This window comes from Macrobrachium nipponense, chromosome 9 (assembly GCF_015104395.2).
Source record: "Macrobrachium nipponense isolate FS-2020 chromosome 9, ASM1510439v2, whole genome shotgun sequence".
In the NCBI taxonomy this organism is placed as follows: Eukaryota; Metazoa; Arthropoda; class Malacostraca; order Decapoda; family Palaemonidae; genus Macrobrachium; species Macrobrachium nipponense.
In genome coordinates this window covers 5,030,209-5,049,769 of record NC_061110.1, presented here as the reverse complement: position 1 = coordinate 5,049,769, position 19,561 = coordinate 5,030,209, and the positions used below count along the sequence as shown (strand labels likewise).

General features: G+C 37.4%; 1 protein-coding gene across 1 annotated transcript in view; it reads right to left on the bottom strand.

The window, feature by feature from the left end:
* The window catches only part of LOC135218596 (sodium channel protein para-like), a 90,382-nt gene extending 71,288 nt beyond the window's left edge, over positions 1–19,094 (bottom strand). Inside the window, exon 1 of the mRNA XM_064255018.1 lies at positions 18,889–19,094. Within this exon, the coding sequence (XP_064111088.1) occupies positions 18,889–19,094 (206 nt within the window). The remainder of the gene's footprint in view (positions 1–18,888) is intronic.
* Positions 19,095–19,561: the final 467 nt, after the last annotated feature.

Below are 19,561 nucleotides of genomic sequence, written 5' to 3'. Positions count from 1 at the left end.
TGGGTAACCGTTATTTGTGAGCAGCTGTTGAACTCTGTAATTTCTTCGTTCGTCGCTTTCCACGTCGAACAGTGTTGTTAAGGCACGTTTTATGTATGCATTTACCACAGACCGTTTATATGCATCAGGGCATTCTCCTCTAGCATTTAAGCATCTCCCAGCATCTGTCTTTTTAGTGTATACGGTGGTATTGTATTTGTTGTTTTCTGGGTCACAAGTACGCCCAAGAAGGGGAGCATTTTCTCATTATTTTCTTTTTTCTACCGTAAAATTCAATGTAGAATTTGCTCGGAGTTTATTCACTAATTCATCTATGTCATATTCGCCCTTTGTTGTGATAAAGATATCATCAATATATCTCCCATAGATTCGGGGTGGGTTTTGGGTGTTCTTCAAAAGTGGACCTATTCTGTGTGTGCCATGTATGCGTTTGCAAAAGAACCCCAAGGGGGGAACCCATTGCTACGCCGTCCTTTTGCGATATATATTTCGCCCTATGAGAGAGGAATGGGGCTTCCTTTGTACATGCTTCTAGCATCTCTTTTAAGATCTTTTCGGGTATCGGTAATGGTGGTTTTTCAGACCGGTATATCTTGTTCGTGATGATTTGTATTGTTTCATCCACTGGTACGTTAGTAATAAACTTTCGACGTCCAGAGATGCTATGTCTTCGTCGGGTGTGGTGTCTTGCAGTAGATCGATGAATTCCGTCGATGATTTTAGCGAGAACGTTGAAGGAATTTACGGCGTTATAATTTCGTTCAATTTCATAGCCACTTTATACATGGGGATGTCATTTGGGATATAATGGGCCGTAATGGGTTTCCCTGTTTGTGGATCTTGACTGTGCCGTAGCAGTATCCAGGGTGCAAAGTCTCCGATGATTTTGGAAAGTTTACTGTTCTCGTTCTTTGTTCGCTTTTCCTGTTAGTCTCATCATCTTCTTTTTGAGGTCATTTGTCGGGTCTTTTTTAAGTGTGGCTGAAACTTATTCGTATCACTTGTATATTATCCATTTTGGTGTCGTATTCATCTCTGTTCATTATGACGTACACTGCGGTTTTATCTCCTTTGCGTATTATTATGGTGGTTGTTTTCCCTCAATTCTTTTGCCGCTTTCTTTAGCTGTGGATTGACTATGCGACTTAAAGTAGTTACCACGTGTTCTATTGGCCTCACCCAGTAATTCAGCGATGCACTCTTGTTTAAGTTCGATTTTGCGTTCTTCTTTCAGTCGCAGTAGTTTTATCGATTAACACTTCTGTATTAATCCTCTTGGATTCAGGGTGTGGTTTTCGTATGTAATGGCAGTTCAAGCCTAGATTTAGTAACTGCTTTTGGTGTTCATTTAACTCTATTCCTGATAGGTTAATATACCCGGCTTTTTTCTCTTCGTTTCTCACTGGTCCACCGTTTAATATCAGAAGCTTTTGCTATGCCTTGCACTGACTATTTTCGAATGCTTTTCTATTTCTCTTTCCACTTGTTGTTGCACAGCACATTGGGTCTCTGTGGTAGTAGTATTACAGAATTCACTCCACTTTGTTGCTCTTTCTTCTTGCAGTTTGGTGATCTTTTCTGCTGATTCTTCCATTCGTCGTCGGAGGCATTTTTCCACCTCGTTCCAACTCGACCGTGCCCGGCCATTATATTTAATACTTCTAGGGCACAATTTTTCACGGATACAACATTCATTGAATAGAATGGCTTTTTCACTGTTTACCAGCTTTTTTGAAATTGATTCATATTTTCTAATTATTTTCTTCACTTCATTGTTCAGGTTACTAATGGACACATAATGGGGTTCTTCCATTTACTCCAGTATTTTTACAAAAACGCAACAGCTGTTTTCGTCAACCTATAAGTATTGACGTTATCAAGCGTACTGATACAAATATGTTGTTTTTGATTTAGCTGACCTTGTGTCAGCACGGGCTCTTGCTCACAGAGCAGCCCGTAATACAAAAGACTATAGTGAAGTAATTCAGCGATGCACTCTTGTTTAAGTTCGATTTTGCGTTCTTCATTCAGTCGCAGTAGTTTATCGATTAAACACTTCTGTATTAATCCTCTTGGATTCAGGGTGTGGTTTTCGTATGTAATGGCAGTTCAAGCTAGATTTAGTAAACTGCTTTTGGTGTTCATTTAACTCTATTCCTGATAGGTTAATATACCCGGCTTTTTTTCTCTTCGTTTCTCAGTGGTCCACCATTTAATATCAGAAGCTTTTTGCTATGCCTTGCACTGACTATTTTCGAATGCTTTTCTATTTCTCTTTCCACTTGTTGTTGCACAGCACATTGGGTCTCTGTGGTAGTAGTATTACAGAATTCACTCCACTTTGTTGCTCTTTCTTCTTGCAGTTTGGTGATCTTTTCTGCTGATTCTTCCATTCGTCGTCGGAGGCATTTTTCCACCTCGTTCCAACTCGACCGTGCCCGGCCATTATATTTAATACTTCTAGGGCACAATTTTTCACGGATACAACATTCATTGAATAGAATGGCTTTTTTCACTGTTTACCAGCTTTTTTGAAATTGATTCATATTTTCTATTATTTTCTTCACTTCATTGTTCAGTTTACTAATGGACACATAATGGGGTTCTTCCATTTACTCCAGTATTGTTACAAAAACGCGACAGCTGTTTCGTCAACCTATAAGTATTGACGTTATCAAGCGTACTGATACAAATAGTTGTTTTTGATTTAGTGACTTGTGTCAGCACGGGCTCTTGCTCACAGAGCAGCCCGTAATACAAATATGAGCCTACATGCGTTTTGTGACGTCATGAGGACGGAAAGGTAGTACAATTGCCAGATACCTAGTTTTAAATATTTACAAAAGACTATAGTGAAACATAAAATAAGACAAATAAATAAATATGTTAACAGAAATTATATCAAAAGTTGAAAGTAAGTTATTATATACAAATTTACATAAATATATATTAATTACATATATGTTTAATTAAACAAAATGTCAGTGTGCGCTCCTGTCCGCGTGTGGTAGTGTCTTGTTCCACGCGGCTGAAGGTCTGCCCTCCTACACGAGGGCAAAGATCGGTCTGCCTCGCGTTGGATGTTAGGTTTATTTGGGCGTTGCGTGGCGATGCTGACGGCTTCTGATATCAATAAACGATTGTAGTTGCCTTCCTTGTGGATTATTTTGGTGCTTGTGAGAAGTTCTTGCAAGGATGTTTTTTATTGTGGGTATCCACAAAAGTGCTGGTGAATAGCACCTTGGTTTCTGTGGGCCTGCATGCGACGTTTGAGTGTAGTTGTGTGTCCGATATAGCATTTTTGGGGGGACTGACATTGCTCGTCAGCACAGACAAACTTGTAAACTATATCAGATTAAACCTCTTTCTCCGTCGATGGAGCCGTACTATTTTTCATTATCAGTGAGGCCTAAGATTTGGCTTGCAGTAAATTCTTGCTGTTATTTTGTTATATGTGCTAGTGGGTGGTTCCTCTTCGCAGTATACCAAGGAGGGCTTTCCTTTCGTCTTCGTGGTGTTTGTTGTATGGTATCTGATGGTATATCACTATTTCTTTGTTTTTGTCTTATGTGTTTGTCCTCGGGTCTGGGTTTTGGAAAGCCTCTAATCTCTTTTGACAAACTTGCTGGATCATGTCATCTGGGGTAGCCGTTATTTGTGAGCAGCTGTTGAACTCTGTTAATTTCTTCGTTCGTCGCTTTCCACGTCGAACAGTGTGTTAAGGCACGTTTTTATGTATGCATTTACCACAGACCGTTTATATGCATCAGGGCATTCTCCTCTAGCATTTAAGCATCTCCCAGCATCTGTCTTTTTAGTGTACACCGTGGTATTGTATTTGTTTTTTTGTTTTTTTCTGGGTCACAGTACGTCAAGAAGGGGTATCATTTTCTCATTACTTTTTTCTACCGTAAAATTCAATGTAGAATTTGCTCGGAGTTTATTCACTAATTCATCTATGTCATTTTCGCCCTTTGTTGTGATAAAGATATCATCAATATATCTCCCATAGATTCTGGGTTTTGGTGTTCTTCAAAAGTGACCTCTTCTGTGTGTGCCATGTATGCGTTTGCAAAAAGAAACCCCAACGGGGGGAACCCATTGCTACGCCGTCCTTTTGGCCGATATATTTCCGCCCCTATGTGAGAGGAATGTGGCTTCCTTTGTACATGCTTCTAGCATCTCTTTTAAGATCTTTTCGGGTATCGGTAATGGTGGTTTTTCAGACCGGTATATCTTGTTCGTGATGATTTGTTTTGTTTCATCCACTGGTACGTTAGTAAATAAACTTTCGACGTCCAGAGATGCTATGTCTTCGTCGGGTGTGGTGCTTGCAGTAGATCGATGAATTCCTTCGATGATTTTAGCGAGAACGTTGAAGGAATGTACGGCGTTATAATTTCGTTCAATTTCTTAGCCACTTTATACATGGGGGATGTCATTTGGGATATAATGGGCCGTAATGGGTTTCCCTGTTTGTGGATCTTGACTGTGCCGTAGCAGTATCCGGGTGCAAAGTCTCCGATGATTTTTGGAAAGTTTACTGTTCTCTGTTCTTTGTTCGCTTTTTCTGTTAGTCTCATCATCTTCTTTTTGAGGTCATTTGTCGGGTCTTTTTTAAGTGGCTTGAAAACTTATTCGTATCACTTAGTATATTATCTATTTTGGTGTCGTATTCATCTCTGTTCATTATGACGTACACTGCGGTTTTATCTCCTTTGCGTATTATTTTGGTTTTGTTTTTCCCTCATTCTTTTGCCGCTTTCTTTAGCTGTGGACTGACTATGCGACTAAAGTAGTTACCACGTGTTCTATTGGCCTCACCCAGTAATTCAGCGATGCACTCTTGTTTAAGTTCGATTTTGCGTTCTTCTTTCAGTCGCAGTAGTTATCGATTAACACTTCTGTATTAATCCTCTTGGATTCAGGTGTGGTTTTCGTATGTAATGACGTTCAAGCCTAGATTTAGTAACTGCTTTTTGGTGTTCATTTAACTCTATTCCTGATAAGGTTAATATTACCCTGCTTTTTTCTCTTCGTTTCTCACTGGTCCACCGTTTAATATCAGAAGCTTTTTGCTATGCCTTGCACTGACTATTTTCGAATGCTTTTCTATTTCTCTTTCCACTTGTTGTTGCACAGCACATTGGGTCTCTGTGGTAGTAGTATTACAGAATTCACTCCACTTTGTTGCTCTTTCTTCTTGCAGTTTGGTGATCTTTTCTGCTGATTCTTCCATTCGTCGTCGGAGGCATTTTTCCACCCCTCGTTCCAACTCGACCGTGCCCGGCCATTATATTTAATACTTCTAGGGCACAATTTTTTCACGGATACAACATTCATTGAATAGAATGGCTTTTTCACTGTTTACCAGCTTTTTTGAAATTGATTCATATTTTCTAATTATTTTCTTCACTTCATTGTTCAGGTTACTAATGGACACATAATGGGGTTCTTCCATTTACTCCAGTATTTTTACAAAAACGCGACAGCTGTTTCGTCAACCTATACGTATTGACGTTATCAAGCGTACTGATACAAATATGAGCCTACATGCGTTTTGTGACGTCATGAGGACGGAAAGGTAGTACAATTGCCAGATACCTAGTTTTAAATATTTACAAAAGACTATAGTGAAACATAAAATAAGACAAATAAATAAATATGTTAACAGAAATTATATCAAAAGTTGAAAGTAAGTTATTATATACAAATTTTACATAAATATATATTAATTACATATATGTTTAATTAACAAAATGTCAGTGTGCGCTCCTGTCCGCGTGTGGTTAATTTTGTTTAATTAAACAGATATGTAATTAATATATATTGATGTAAAATTTGTATATAATAACTTACTTTTAACTTTTGATATAATTTCTGTTAACATATTTATTTGTCTTATTTTATGTTTCACTATAGTCTTTTGTAAATATTTAAAACTAGGTATCTGGCAATTGTACTACCTTTCCGTCCTCATGACGTCACAAAACGCATGTAGGCTCATATTTGTATCAGTACGCTTGATAACGTCAATACGTATAGGTTGACGAAACAGCTGTCGCGTTTTTGTAAAAATACTGGAGTAAATGGAAGAACCCCATTATGTGTCCATTAGTAACCTGAACAATGAAGTGAAGAAAATAATTAGAAAATATGAATCAATTTCAAAAAAGCTGGTAAACAGTGAAAAAGCCATTCTATTCAATGAATGTTGTATCCGTGAAAAATTGTGCCCTAGAAGTATTAAATATAATGGCCGGGCACGGTCGAGTTGGAACGAGGTGGAAAAATGCCTCCGACGACGAATGGAAGAATCAGCAGAAAAGATCACCAAACTGCAAGAAGAAAGAGCAACAAAGTGGAGTGAATTCTGTAATACTACTACCACAGAAGACCCAATGTGGCTGTGCAACAAGTGGAAAGAGAAATAGAAAAGCATTCGAAAATAGTCAGTGCAAGGCATAGCAAAAAGCTTCTGATATTAAACGGTGGACCAGTGAGAAACGAAGAGAAAAAAGCCGGGTATATTAACCTATCAGGAATAGAGTTAAATGAACACCAAAAGCAGTTACTAAATCTAGGCTTGAACTGCCATTACATACGAAACCACCCACCCTGAATCCAAGAGGTTAAATACAGAAGTGTTAATCGATAAAACTACTGCGACTGAAGAAGAAGAACGCAAAATCGAACTTAAACAAGAGTGCATCGCTGAATTACTGGGTGAGGCCAATAGAACACGTGGTAACTACTTTAGTCGCATAGTCAGTCCACAGCTAAAGAAAGCGGCAAAAGAATTGAGGAAAAGGAAAAACAAAACCAAAATAATACGCAAAGGAGATAAAAACCGCAGTGTACGTCCCATAATGAACAGAGATGAATACGACACCAAAATAGATAATATACTAAGTGATACGAATAAGTTTCAGCCACTTAAAAAAAGACCCGACAAATGACCTCAAAAAGAAGATGATGAGACTAACAGAAAAAGCGAACAAAGAACAGAGAACAGTAAACTTTAAAACCAAAAATCCATCGGAGACCTTTGCACCCGGATACTGCTACGGCACAGTCAAGATCCACAAACAGGGAAAAACCCATTACGGCCCATTATATCCCAAATGACATCCCCCATGTATAAAGTGGCTAAGAAATTGAAACGAAATTATAACGCCGTACATTCCTTCAACGTTCTCGCTAAAATCATCGACGGAATTCATCGATCTACTGCACGACACCACACCCGACGAAGACATAGCATCTCTGGACGTCGAAAGTTTATTTACTAACGTACCAGTGGATGAAACATACAAATCATCATGAACAAGATATACCGTCTGAAAAACCACCATTACCGATACCCGAAAAGATCTTAAAAGAGATGCTAGAAGCATGTACAAAGGAAGCCCATTCCTCTCATAGGGGCGAAATATATCGGCAAAAGGACGGCGTAGCAATGGGTTCCCCCCTTGGGGTTCTTTTTGCAAACGCATACATGGCACACACAGAAGAGGTCACTTTTGAAGAAACACCCAAAACCAGAATCGATGGGAGATATATTGATGATATCTTTATCACAACAAAGGGCGAAAATGACATAGATGAATTAGTGAATAAACTCCGAGCAAATTCTACATTGAATTTTACGGTAGAAAAAAGTAATGAGAAAATGCTCCCCTTCTTGGACGTACTTGTGACCCAGAAAAACAACAAATACAATACCACGGTATACACTAAAAGACAGATGCTGGGAGATGCTTAAATGCTAGAGGAGAATGCCCTGATGCATATAAACGGTCTGTGGTAAATGCATACATAAACGTGCCTTAACACACTGTTCGACGTGGAAAGCGACGAACGAAGAAATTAACAGAGTTCAACAGCTGCTCACAAATAACGGGTACCCCAGATGACATGATCCAGCAAGTCAAAAAGAGATTAGAGGCTTTCCAAAACCCGACCCCGAGGGACAACACACAAGACAAAGACAAAGAAATAGTGATATACCATCAGATACCATACAACAACACCACGAAGACGAAAGGAAAGCCCTCCTTGGTATACTGCGAAGAGGACCACCCCACTAGCACCATATAACAAAATAACAGCAAGAATTCACTGCAAGCCAAATCTTACGGCCTCACTGATAATGAAAAATAAATACGCTCCATCGACGAGAAAGAGGTTTGAATCTGATATAGTTTTTTTACAATTTGTCTGTGCTGACGAGCAATGTCAGTCCCCCAAAAAATGCTATATCGGACACACAACATCTACACTCAAACGTCGCATGCAGGCCCACAGAAACCAAGGTGCTATTCACCAGCACTTTGTGGATACCCACAATAAAAAACCATCCCTGCAAGAACTTCTCACAAACACAAAATAATCCACAAGGAAGGCAACTACAATAGTTTGATTGATTTATCAGAAGCCGTCAGCATCGCCACGCAACGCCCACCCACCTTAACATCCAACGCGAGGCAGACCGATCTTTGCCCTCGTGTAGGAGGGCAGACCTTCAGCCGCTTGGAACAAGACCACTACCACACGCGGACAGGAGCGCACACTGACATTTTTGTTAATTAAACATATATGTAATAATATATATTTATGTAAAATTTGTATATAATAACTTACTTTCAACTTTTGATATAATTTATGTTAACATATTTATTTATTTGTCTTATTTTATGTTTCACTATAGTCTTTTGTAAATATTTAAAACTAGGTATCTGGGAATTGTACTACCTTTCCATCCTCATGACGTCACAAAACGCATGTAGGCTCATATTTGTATCAGTACGCTTGATAACGTCAATACGTATAGGTTGACGAAACAGCTGTCGCGTTTTTGTAAAAATACTGGAGTAAATGGAAGAACCCCATTATGTGTCCATTAGTAACATGAACAATGAAGTGAAGAAAATAATTAGAAAATATGAATCAATTTCAAAAAAGCTGGTAAACAGTGAAAAAGCCATTCTATTCAATATATATATATATATATATATATATATATATATATATATATATATATATATATATATATATATATATATATATATATATATATATATATATATATATATATATATATATATATATATATATATATATATATATATATATATATATATATATATATATATATATAATATGTATATATATATATATATATATATATATATATATATATATATATATATATATATATATATATATATATATATATATATATATATATATATATATATATATATATATATATATATATATATATATATATATATATATATATATATATATATATATACATATATATATATCATATATATATATATATATATATATATATATATATATATATATATATATATATATATATATATATATATATACTATATATATATATATATATACTATATATATATTATATATATATATATATATATATATATATATATATATATATATATATATATATATATATATATATATATATAAATATACAGACACATCTGTCGTAATCTGCAGCAAACATTTTATTATTTTTAGATACTCTTACATTTTTTTTTTATTTCAAACCGACAGTTTCAATCATTCTAAGGTACATGTCATAAACCCAGTGATACGGTCATCTTGTTCTTATTTATATACAATTTTCACAACTCATCACACACGAAAAGCTTGAAAAAGCTCTATGTAGAACAAAAACAGCGAATCGTTGCATTTCTCTCGCAACATTTGTGGTGAAATTCCTTGTAATTCCTCTCCACATCAAACCTGTTAGCTATTCTGGGGGTGGGATTGCGGGATTAAGATAAGTCCCCAGACGATGATATTTGCCTCACAATCTCCCCAGGCACCTGGAGCAAAAAGCGGATATGAACTTTGGAAAGGAAAAGAGATCACTTGATTGTTGTTTTATTTTTATTATTTCTTAAACGTTGCGAGAGTCTGAAGATATTCCTCCCGTCGTAGTAGTATAAAGCAATATTGAAATATATCCAGAGGTGGGGAAGAAGTTTTGTTCACTGCTTCTGGGTTTTTGCTGTAACGACTTTGGTAAAGTGTTTCCCTCTTGTTCTGTTTCCTCCAATGGACACGGTGTTCAGGGAGTGCGTCAAAATGCCCAATAAAAGAATGAATGAATTGTAAATTGTCCTTTTATCGGATATGTGTTTTTAATATATATATATATATATATATATATATATATATATATATATATAAAGAAGATATATATATAAATATATATATATATATATATATATATATATATATATATATATATATATATATATATATATATATACTATCATATAAATATATATATATATATATATATATATATATATATAATATATATATATATATATATATATATATATATATATATATATATATATATCTATCTATATATATATATATATATATATATATATATATATATATATATATATATATATATATATATATATATATATATATATATATATATATATATATATATATAAATTTATACATAAGTGTGACTTTGTGTGTACTTAGAGAGATACAGAGACAGAGACTGTAAAATAAGCCCTCTGCTTTAAATAAAAAAAACATTCATATTTGTAAGAAAAGGTAAATCTATTATCCCTTGCCTTATGGGTATTTTGACACTCCCTGAGGACATAGAGAAGACATGACTATATATCTGTAGATATTTCATATTGCTTTATACTAAGACAGGGAAAAATTCTTTATACTTCAGTATTTATTTTCACCTTGGCAAAGTTCATATCTAGTCTCTCTCCAGGTGCCTGGCGAGATTGCGAGGTAAATATCATCGTCTTGGGATTTATCCTAATCCTACCATCCCCAAAATAAGCTCAGAGGTTTGAGTGGAGATGGAAATTAAAGGGTAATTTCACCACAAATGTTGCAAGAGATGCAACAGTTCACTGTTTGCACAACGTAATTTTAGGGCGTTTTAATGGTATAGCATGTGGAATAAAAGTGAGTCTACTGACATGTAATATGAGAAAGAAAATTACCTAAGCAGTGAGTTTTGCACGAGATACAACAATCCACTGTTTGCTCTACGTAGTTTTTCGAGCGTTTCAATGTTAATCATGTGAAGTAAATGTGAACGTTTATATAAATATTGCATTACTAGGAACAAAGTACCCTTAATCTGTAGGCAATAACATATACCTAAGGCAGACAATAATATTGTTATGATATTACTAAGAACTAAATACCTTTATTTATGAGTTATAACGCTCACATAAGAAATTGTGCCTTAGACCCGTAGGGCCGAACCATTTGCCTAACTCTGTCAGAAATGAAAAAAAAAAAAAAAAACAATAATAAAACTTTCGCTAGTAAAACAGATATATCCAGATCCTGCGTAAAGAAAAGATTAACGGTACCGTAAAATAAATCAAGAACGTTCCGCTCGAAGGCAGATATGTTTCTTGAAAAACTATACGTTTAATGATATATAAGTTATCTCAGACAAAATATGTTTCTTGAAAAGTTAAACGTTTAATGATATATCACGATACGTTTAATTATATGTAAGTTATCTCAGACGAAAAATGAAATGAGTAACAGATACGTTACAAACAGGAAAGAACAAGTTTATGGCAAATAATAATAAAACATGCTCAAACATCCACCTAAGTTTAACGAGGCGCAATCCTACCTCCAGCTTACTCGGGATGTGTGCAAGATTTTCCCCTCAATCATAAGTTGCAAACATTATATTCGTAACCGAACGTAAATTAAAACGTGCTAAAATCTACGTTCAAATAGAGCCCTGTTTCACCAACGAAAATTTAAATAAATTGGCTGCATTTTCTTAGAAATATTTTTTTTCTGTAGCGCTTAGCATCTATTTTTTTACATTTTCATTCTAATGACTAAATTATCGATATCCTATCCTAAAATTCGTGTATCTTTAACTCATTGCGAAAACGCCTTTATCAGACCCTTTTTTAATAGACCTTTCTACCCCAACCAACAACAGCAACCAACAGAAAAGTAGTTTGTAGCTAACTTGTGCGAGTAAGTGAAAAATTCATAAAACAAATCCATTTCTATGCAATATGCAGTTTGCAATAATATCGTGTTTACGTTAATGTGAAGAGGTCTGGCAGCGTAAATATTTCATTTTCCACAGGTCTAATGGATGGGATGACGTTGCCTATTGTATGTGCTGTATGTGAATGGCGTTTGTGGGGAAAATATGAGGGTGTGGTTTTGCATTAAATGTCCAAAGCAGTTCAGTTCATCCTGTCGTGGTAAGGAATATCTCGAACAAATGGTGCTTGCTTTCATAAACAAAGTGGTGGAGGTACGCTTCAGTATATCTCTGCCATGTTTTTCGTTTCAGATGGAATATTCTCTCTCTCTTACTCTCTCTCTCTCTCTCTCAATCTCTCAATCTCTCTCTCTCTCTCTCTCCGGCTCTTACTTGCAACCAACTTATAGCCTTTTACATTAACTCCATTTTTTTTTTTCCTGCTATTCAACCTCTTTAACTATTGGCTCTTACCGCAACTGTGAGGTTTTCGCCAAGTTCCACCTTTGGATATACGCAGTCATCTTTATTTCCTGTATCTCTTTATCTTTATCAATTACTCCATCTCCCTCTTAATATACTGTCTTGAGAACTGAATGGCTGAAAATTCTCTGTCTCTGTCTATCTCTCTCTCTCTGTCTCTCTCTCTCTCTCTCTCTCTCTCTCTGTCTGTCTGTGTGTCTCTCTCTCTCTCTCTCTCTCTCTCTCTCTTTCTCTCTATCTCTCTCTCTCTCTCGTCGAAACTATTATAGCTCAAAAGTACAAATATTTACCAGAAACTTCATACATATTGTTAGTTACGGAACTTACACTACACTCTCATTACCATTCATTCTAACCATGCTGTTGCAAAGTTTCTGAATAACAATAAGCTGAGCTTGGTGTTCAAATGATATATCACAAAGCAAATTTGTATGACTTACAGAAACTGAATCTATGGTAAAACAAATCTGTATGAGTTACAGAAACTGAATCAATGGTAAAGCAAATTTGTATGAGTTGCAGAAACAGAATGAGTTACAGCAAACTGAAGAGAGGAGGAGATAGAGAGAGAGAGCGAGAGAGAGAGACATTGCAAAATTCTTTGGTCACTCGGTTGCAAATAAAGAAAAAAACCAAATGGACGCGAGTAAACTTAACAAACCCTGACTGAAATATAAGTTCACCTGATTTTTTTCCGAACGTTTTATTTTCAGGACACCAGGCTCCAAACAGCAGTCCAATACCAGTCCAATACCACCCTCTCAAAAAAAAAAAAAAAAAAAAATACACAGAAAGGTCATATTTGAATGTCGACCTGCCTTTTCTGAACGAATTTTTTCCTCCCTTAAAATCCATGAAGGCTCTAAAAGTATCTTTTTCTATCTGAAATGTTTGCAAAAGGGAAAGAATCTGTATTCTTTCATTTCTTCCAGTTTCTCAAAGCTTTCACTTTGACTTGGTCTCTTTTTTCCTGGTTTATTGAGTCCTTGCATATTTGTTGGCTCCTCGGGGGAGTATGAAGTCGACGTGGTGTGCTTTTCCATTGACAGATGTCAGTCTTCATTGCAAAGCTTGAATGAATTTGAGAATGAAATGTGCAGGCAAGCATATTCCTATAAACATGTCATATATCCTTGGTACGTCTCTCAATGAACTCGGTTTTATCGTTTATCGTTTTAGCTTATTTTATTTTCTATAGCAATGTATTTTTGTCACATCTCTATCTACAATAGTTACCATTACGTCACTATAAATGGATTGAATACTTTTAGAAAGATTCACCATCACATAAAGCTTCAATCTAGTTCACCTAGATGGTCTGAAAGACGAAAGAAAAAAATAGAAATCCTTAATAATTCCGTAGGAAAAATCGTTTCAAGAATAAAATTCGTCCATGGGTGCCTCATTTCTATTCTTAAACGCCAAGACCACCCCACCCCACTATTGTCAAGACCCAATAATAAAAATAAAAATAAAAAATAAATAATAATAATAAAATAAATATTATTATTATTATTATTATCATTATTTTTTTTTTTTTTTTTTGCTCTATCACAGTCCTCCAATTCGAATGGGTGGTATTTATAGTGTGGGGTTCCGGGTTGCATCCTGCCTCCTTAGGAGTCCATCACTTTTCTTACTATGTGTGCCGTTTCTAGGATCACACTCTTCTGCATGAGTCCTGGAGGAGCTACTTAGCCTCTAGTTTTTCTTTTCAGATTCCTTTTTCAGGGATCTTTGGATCGTGCCTAGTGCTCCTATGATTATGGGTACGATTTCCAATGGCCATATCCCATATTCTTTTTATTTCTATTTTCAGATCTGATATTTATCCATTTTTTCCCTCCTCTTTTTTCTCTTCAACTCTGGTGTCCCATGGTATTGCGACATCAATGAGTGATACTTTTTTCTTGACTTTGTCAATCAACGTCATGTCTGGTCGGTATTTGCACGTATCACCCTATCCGTTCTGATACCATAGTCCCAGAGAATCTGGTTGGTGCTCGTACCACTTATTACTCCAAGGTAGCTGATGTTTCTTGCACAGGCTCCAGTGGAGGGCTTTTGCCACTGAATCATGCCTCTTTTTGTACTGGTTCCGTGCAAGTGCCGGGCATTCGCTTGCTATGTGGTTTATGGGTTTCATTTTTCGTATTGCACTTCCTACATATGGGAGAGATGTTATTTCCGCTCTATCGTTCTTTGAACATATCTGGTTCTTAGGGCCTGATCTTGTGCCGCTGTTTATCATTCCTTCAGTTTCCTTCTTTAGCTCTCCCCTCTGAAGCCATTGCCATGTGTCATCGCTGGCTAGTTCTTTAGTCTGTCTCATGTATTGTCCGTGCATTGGTTTGTTGTGCCAGTCCTCTGTTCTGTCTGTCATTCTCCTGTCTCTGTATATTTCTGGGTCTTCGTCTACTTTATTAGTCCTTCTTCCATGCACTCTTTAGCTACTCGTCTTCACTGGTTTTCAGATATTTCCCCAGTGCTCTGTTTTCTGATGTTGACGCAGTCCTCTATACTTAGTAGTCCTCTCCCTCCTTCCTTACGAGTAATGTATAGTCTGTCCGTATTTGCTCTTGGGTGTAGTGCTTTGTGTATTGTCATATTATTATTATCATTATTATTATAATTATTATTATTATTATTATTATTATTATTATTATATTATTATTATTATTATTATTCCCAGTAGACAATTATAACCTATGGTTTCTATTACGATTTTGGTGATAAATTTGGTTATACTTTTTTTTTTTTACAATACATACAAAGACTTATAATATTGGTAATATTTTTTCAACAATAGCTACAAGTCTTCTATTATTGGTGATAAATTTCTTTTTAAACAATAAAAAACAATAAATATTATAGCACTACCTCAGCGGCATATTTATTCCATATAGATAGTCGTTTCAAGGAGAGAAAATATTCATCTCCTAACCGTTCAGACATTTGAGACATTCCGAAGTCTCCAACATACGTTTAAAAGGGAAAACTTGGGGAGGTAGAAAAACTTTTAATAAGAAAAAAAAATTGAGCAGAACTTTTAATTTTAAAGTTTGGTATCGTGGTCCATTAATTATGCGACAGACAAAAATTTTTTTTTGTTTTTTTCCATTTGAATGTTTTCGTCCAGAACTGGTTAGGAATTCGTTAACTTACTAGAGAGAGAGAGAGAGTTTCAAGGATTCCATTTTATCTTTCGAAAATATTTTAGCTTCATCAGTATTGGAGTCGTTAATAGAATGTACCAAACTATACGTGAAAGTTCTATATATTTTTTGTATATAAAAACAAATATATGTATATATATATATATATATATATATATATATATATATAATATATATATATATATATATATATATAGTATATATATTATATATATATATATATATATATATATAGTATATATATATATATATATATATATATATATATATATATATATATATATATATATATATATATATATTTATATATATATTATATATATATATATATAGATATATATATATATATATATATATATATATATATATATATATATATATATATATATATATATATATATATATATATATATATATATATATATATATATATATATATATATATATATATATATATTATATATATAAATAATGACACAAGTCCTAGGAGTGCATAATTATCCCAATAATACAGGTTAAAATAACAAATATGAGCCACAAATAAAAATAAAATAATAAATAAACTATATATGTTTATCTAATGAGTGCTTGGTCATGAACAGTAAAAAAATAAATATATATGTATTTCCTACTTTAAAAAACACGTTGACTGATCATTCCTTCTTTTTTTTCAAGAAGAAAATTCTCTTGCATTTCCCTCGTCTGTATATCAACTGTAGAAACATTTATATTGATGTCCAAGAAACTCTTCTCTTAACCCTTAAACGCCGACTGGACGTATTTTTACGTCGAGATAAATTGTCTGTCCGGGTGCCGACTGGACGTATTTTACGTCGACATACAAAAGTTTTTTTTAAATTCGCGGAAAAATACTTATAGGCCTACCAGCCTAAAACTTTTGAATCACGCGCCTTGGGGAATGCTGGGAGTCCAAGGATCAAAGGCCTTGTTTTGTTTTGAAGCGTGACCCAGGTGCGCATGCGCGATATCCCTTCTTCTCGCTCCAGCCAGCATCAGTAGCGCACCTCCGAGAGCGATCTTTCGTGAAAAGCGTGTTTTTTCTGGACTTGTGCGAGACTTTGAGCATTTGTATTGCTACAAGACATTCCTAGTATATGTCTCAACGACGTGTGAACCGTGAAAGTCGCGTTTTACCCGTCGGAAGGGATCGTGTAAGGCGAGTTTGGACATGGATGCTGGCGAGGGGCCAAGCACCCAGCATGACCCCGCGCCTCAAGGCCGTTCTGTGCGGCACGTGTGTCTGAAAGTGTTTCGGAAAACATCGTATGCTTTGGTTACCCCTAGAAGCATGTGGGCAACCTTAGGGCATTCGTAGGCATTTTGGGAGGCCTCAACAAGGGACATAGACTTAATATCTTTCGGAGCTTGATCGGGAACATGTCGCAAGTCCTTATTTGATGGCGGATGGTCATCGAGTGATGAGGACATCAGTCCTGATGAAAGTGAGGATGAATATTTGCCCCCAATGTCCGTTCGAGGCTCAACATCCCGAAAGTGAGCTCGAATTCAGTGCATACGAGGGGGAATCTGAGGGAGGGGGAGGGGGAGGGTGGGGAGGGTGGGGATACGGGCTCAAGTTTTATCGCAGAGGACGATACAGAAAGTGAGGGCCTAAGTGAGGGTGATGGGCCAACGGGGGGGGGGGGGGGGTAGTGTGCATCGTGCCCGCACCCGTCGCGTGCGCGCGCACGGGCACGTAGAAGGTCGGCTCGTCGCGCCAGCCAAGGTGAAGGTCGGTCGTCGGAGAGTGACGAGGGGTGGACGGAGGACCCCACCCCTCCTAACATGCACCCTTCACGGCAACCCCTGGGATGACCGTACCAATAAACCCCTGACTGTTTTGGATTCATCCAGCTTTTCCTGACGCGGGAATTGCTGGAATACCTGGTACACGAGGACGGTGGAACTTACGCTCGGTACTGCCGGTATGAGCTGAAGACGACCTTGTCGTATTACTGGCGGGGTTGCAACCTCATTGACATGGCACATTTTTGGGCTCCACATTTATTTTGGTTTGACACCTGCTATCGACGTCAGGCAATATTGGAAGAGAAGTTATTTTTTATGTATGCCGAATGTGCCTGGCGTTATGTCCCGTGATAATTCCTGGCAATGGACAGGTACTCAAACGCCTTCAACCGAAGGGCCCCATACCCCGGAATAACAGTGATCGCCTCATTTTAGTGCGTACAGTGTTGGATTATATCCGTGAGCGGTGTAGTAATCTCGTGATTCCTGGAAAGAACCTGTCTTTGGATGAGGGGATGATGCCTTACAAAGGACGTCTTAGTATAAAAGTGTATAACCCAAGAAGCCAAAGAAATATGGTGTGAAATTCTTTCTCATCATTACCGAGGCCAACACGGATACGTTGTGGACTTTTCAGTGTATACCGGGGTATTCTCCACGCTGCTTGACATGTATTCAACCTTGTGGGGGGACGTTTCCGTAACCAGGGAATATCACCTGTTTATGGATAATATTATATATCTCGGTATCCCTGGCCCAGGAACTGTATGAAGCAGGTGTTCACGTCAGTGGTACCCTTCGGTTGGTGCGTGGGGCCCCGAAGTGCTCAAGAGGTTCGCTAGTCCATCCGCAACACCTGGCAAGAGGAGAGACAGAGTGGCGGCGGAAGGGCGCTGTCTTCGTCATCTGTTGGAAGGGTGTCGACTCGTCCCCATGATTACGACGAGTCATGCAACCCATCCAAGAAGAGATCGTGACAGCGGAAGAAGACACGTCGACAGGAGGGCCGAGTTGTGTTTGAGGAGTTTTCGTACCGAGCGGCCTACTGTTCATTGGGCACTACAACAGGTACATGGGAGGAGTTGATCTCTTTGATCAGCTCATCCAGTACTATCCCTTCGCCAGGTAGAACCAGAAGGTGGACACAGAAGCTCCTCAAATACATCCTTCAGTTGGTCCCTCCAAAATGCCTACATACTGTACTGTGGGTACCGCGGTGAAAATCTTCCGAGGTTGACCCACGTACAGTTCCTAGAGGTATCCGGGAATGCCCTCATCAACTTCGATCCCGATGAGTGGCCTTCCATAACTGACCCCCTGCCCCGAGCTGCAGATCTGCCCCTAGAGGAAAAGGGGCAGATAGGAGGGCCAACTTCGCTCGACCTGCCGCCGCCCCTGCTGCCGCCGCCCCTGCTGACGACCGCCCCTGCTGACGACGCCCTGCTGACGTCTGACCCCTGCCCCTGTGCCGCCGCCCCTGCTGCCGCCGCCCCTGCTGACGACGCCCCTCTTGCTGCCGGGCCCCGCCCATCACGCTTCTCGTCGGGTAGTGGAGACCCTGCGTGTCGGCTGCAGCCAGGGGAACACATACTGGAGGCCTTAGAAGGGCGAAGGCAGAAACGGTGCCGGGTGTGCCATATGAATGGCAGAAGGAGAGATACCCGGTTCTTCTGTCGTCTCTGCAAAGTGCTCTTTGCAGGATAGGGGAGTGTGACCGAAAGTATCACACTAAGGTCATGTATTGGAGCGCGACCCCTAAACCGACAGCGGAGGGCGCACGGGGCCGCCGGTCCATCAGCAGTAAGGGCGCGCGTCTCCCTCCTCCACCTGTACCTCGTCATGTCGAGTGGAAAAAAATGCAAGACTCTTCAATGGAGGAGGGAGAAAACAAGAATAGAACGAAGAGTCAGGATTACGAGTGAGTATTCTGCATTTATTTTATATTTAGTTTTATATTTATTACAATTTTTTATATATCTGAATGTGTGCATGATAAAAAATAATAATAAGACATTTCATTGTATGCGAAAAGAAAAGAAGTGTCACCTGCATTCCT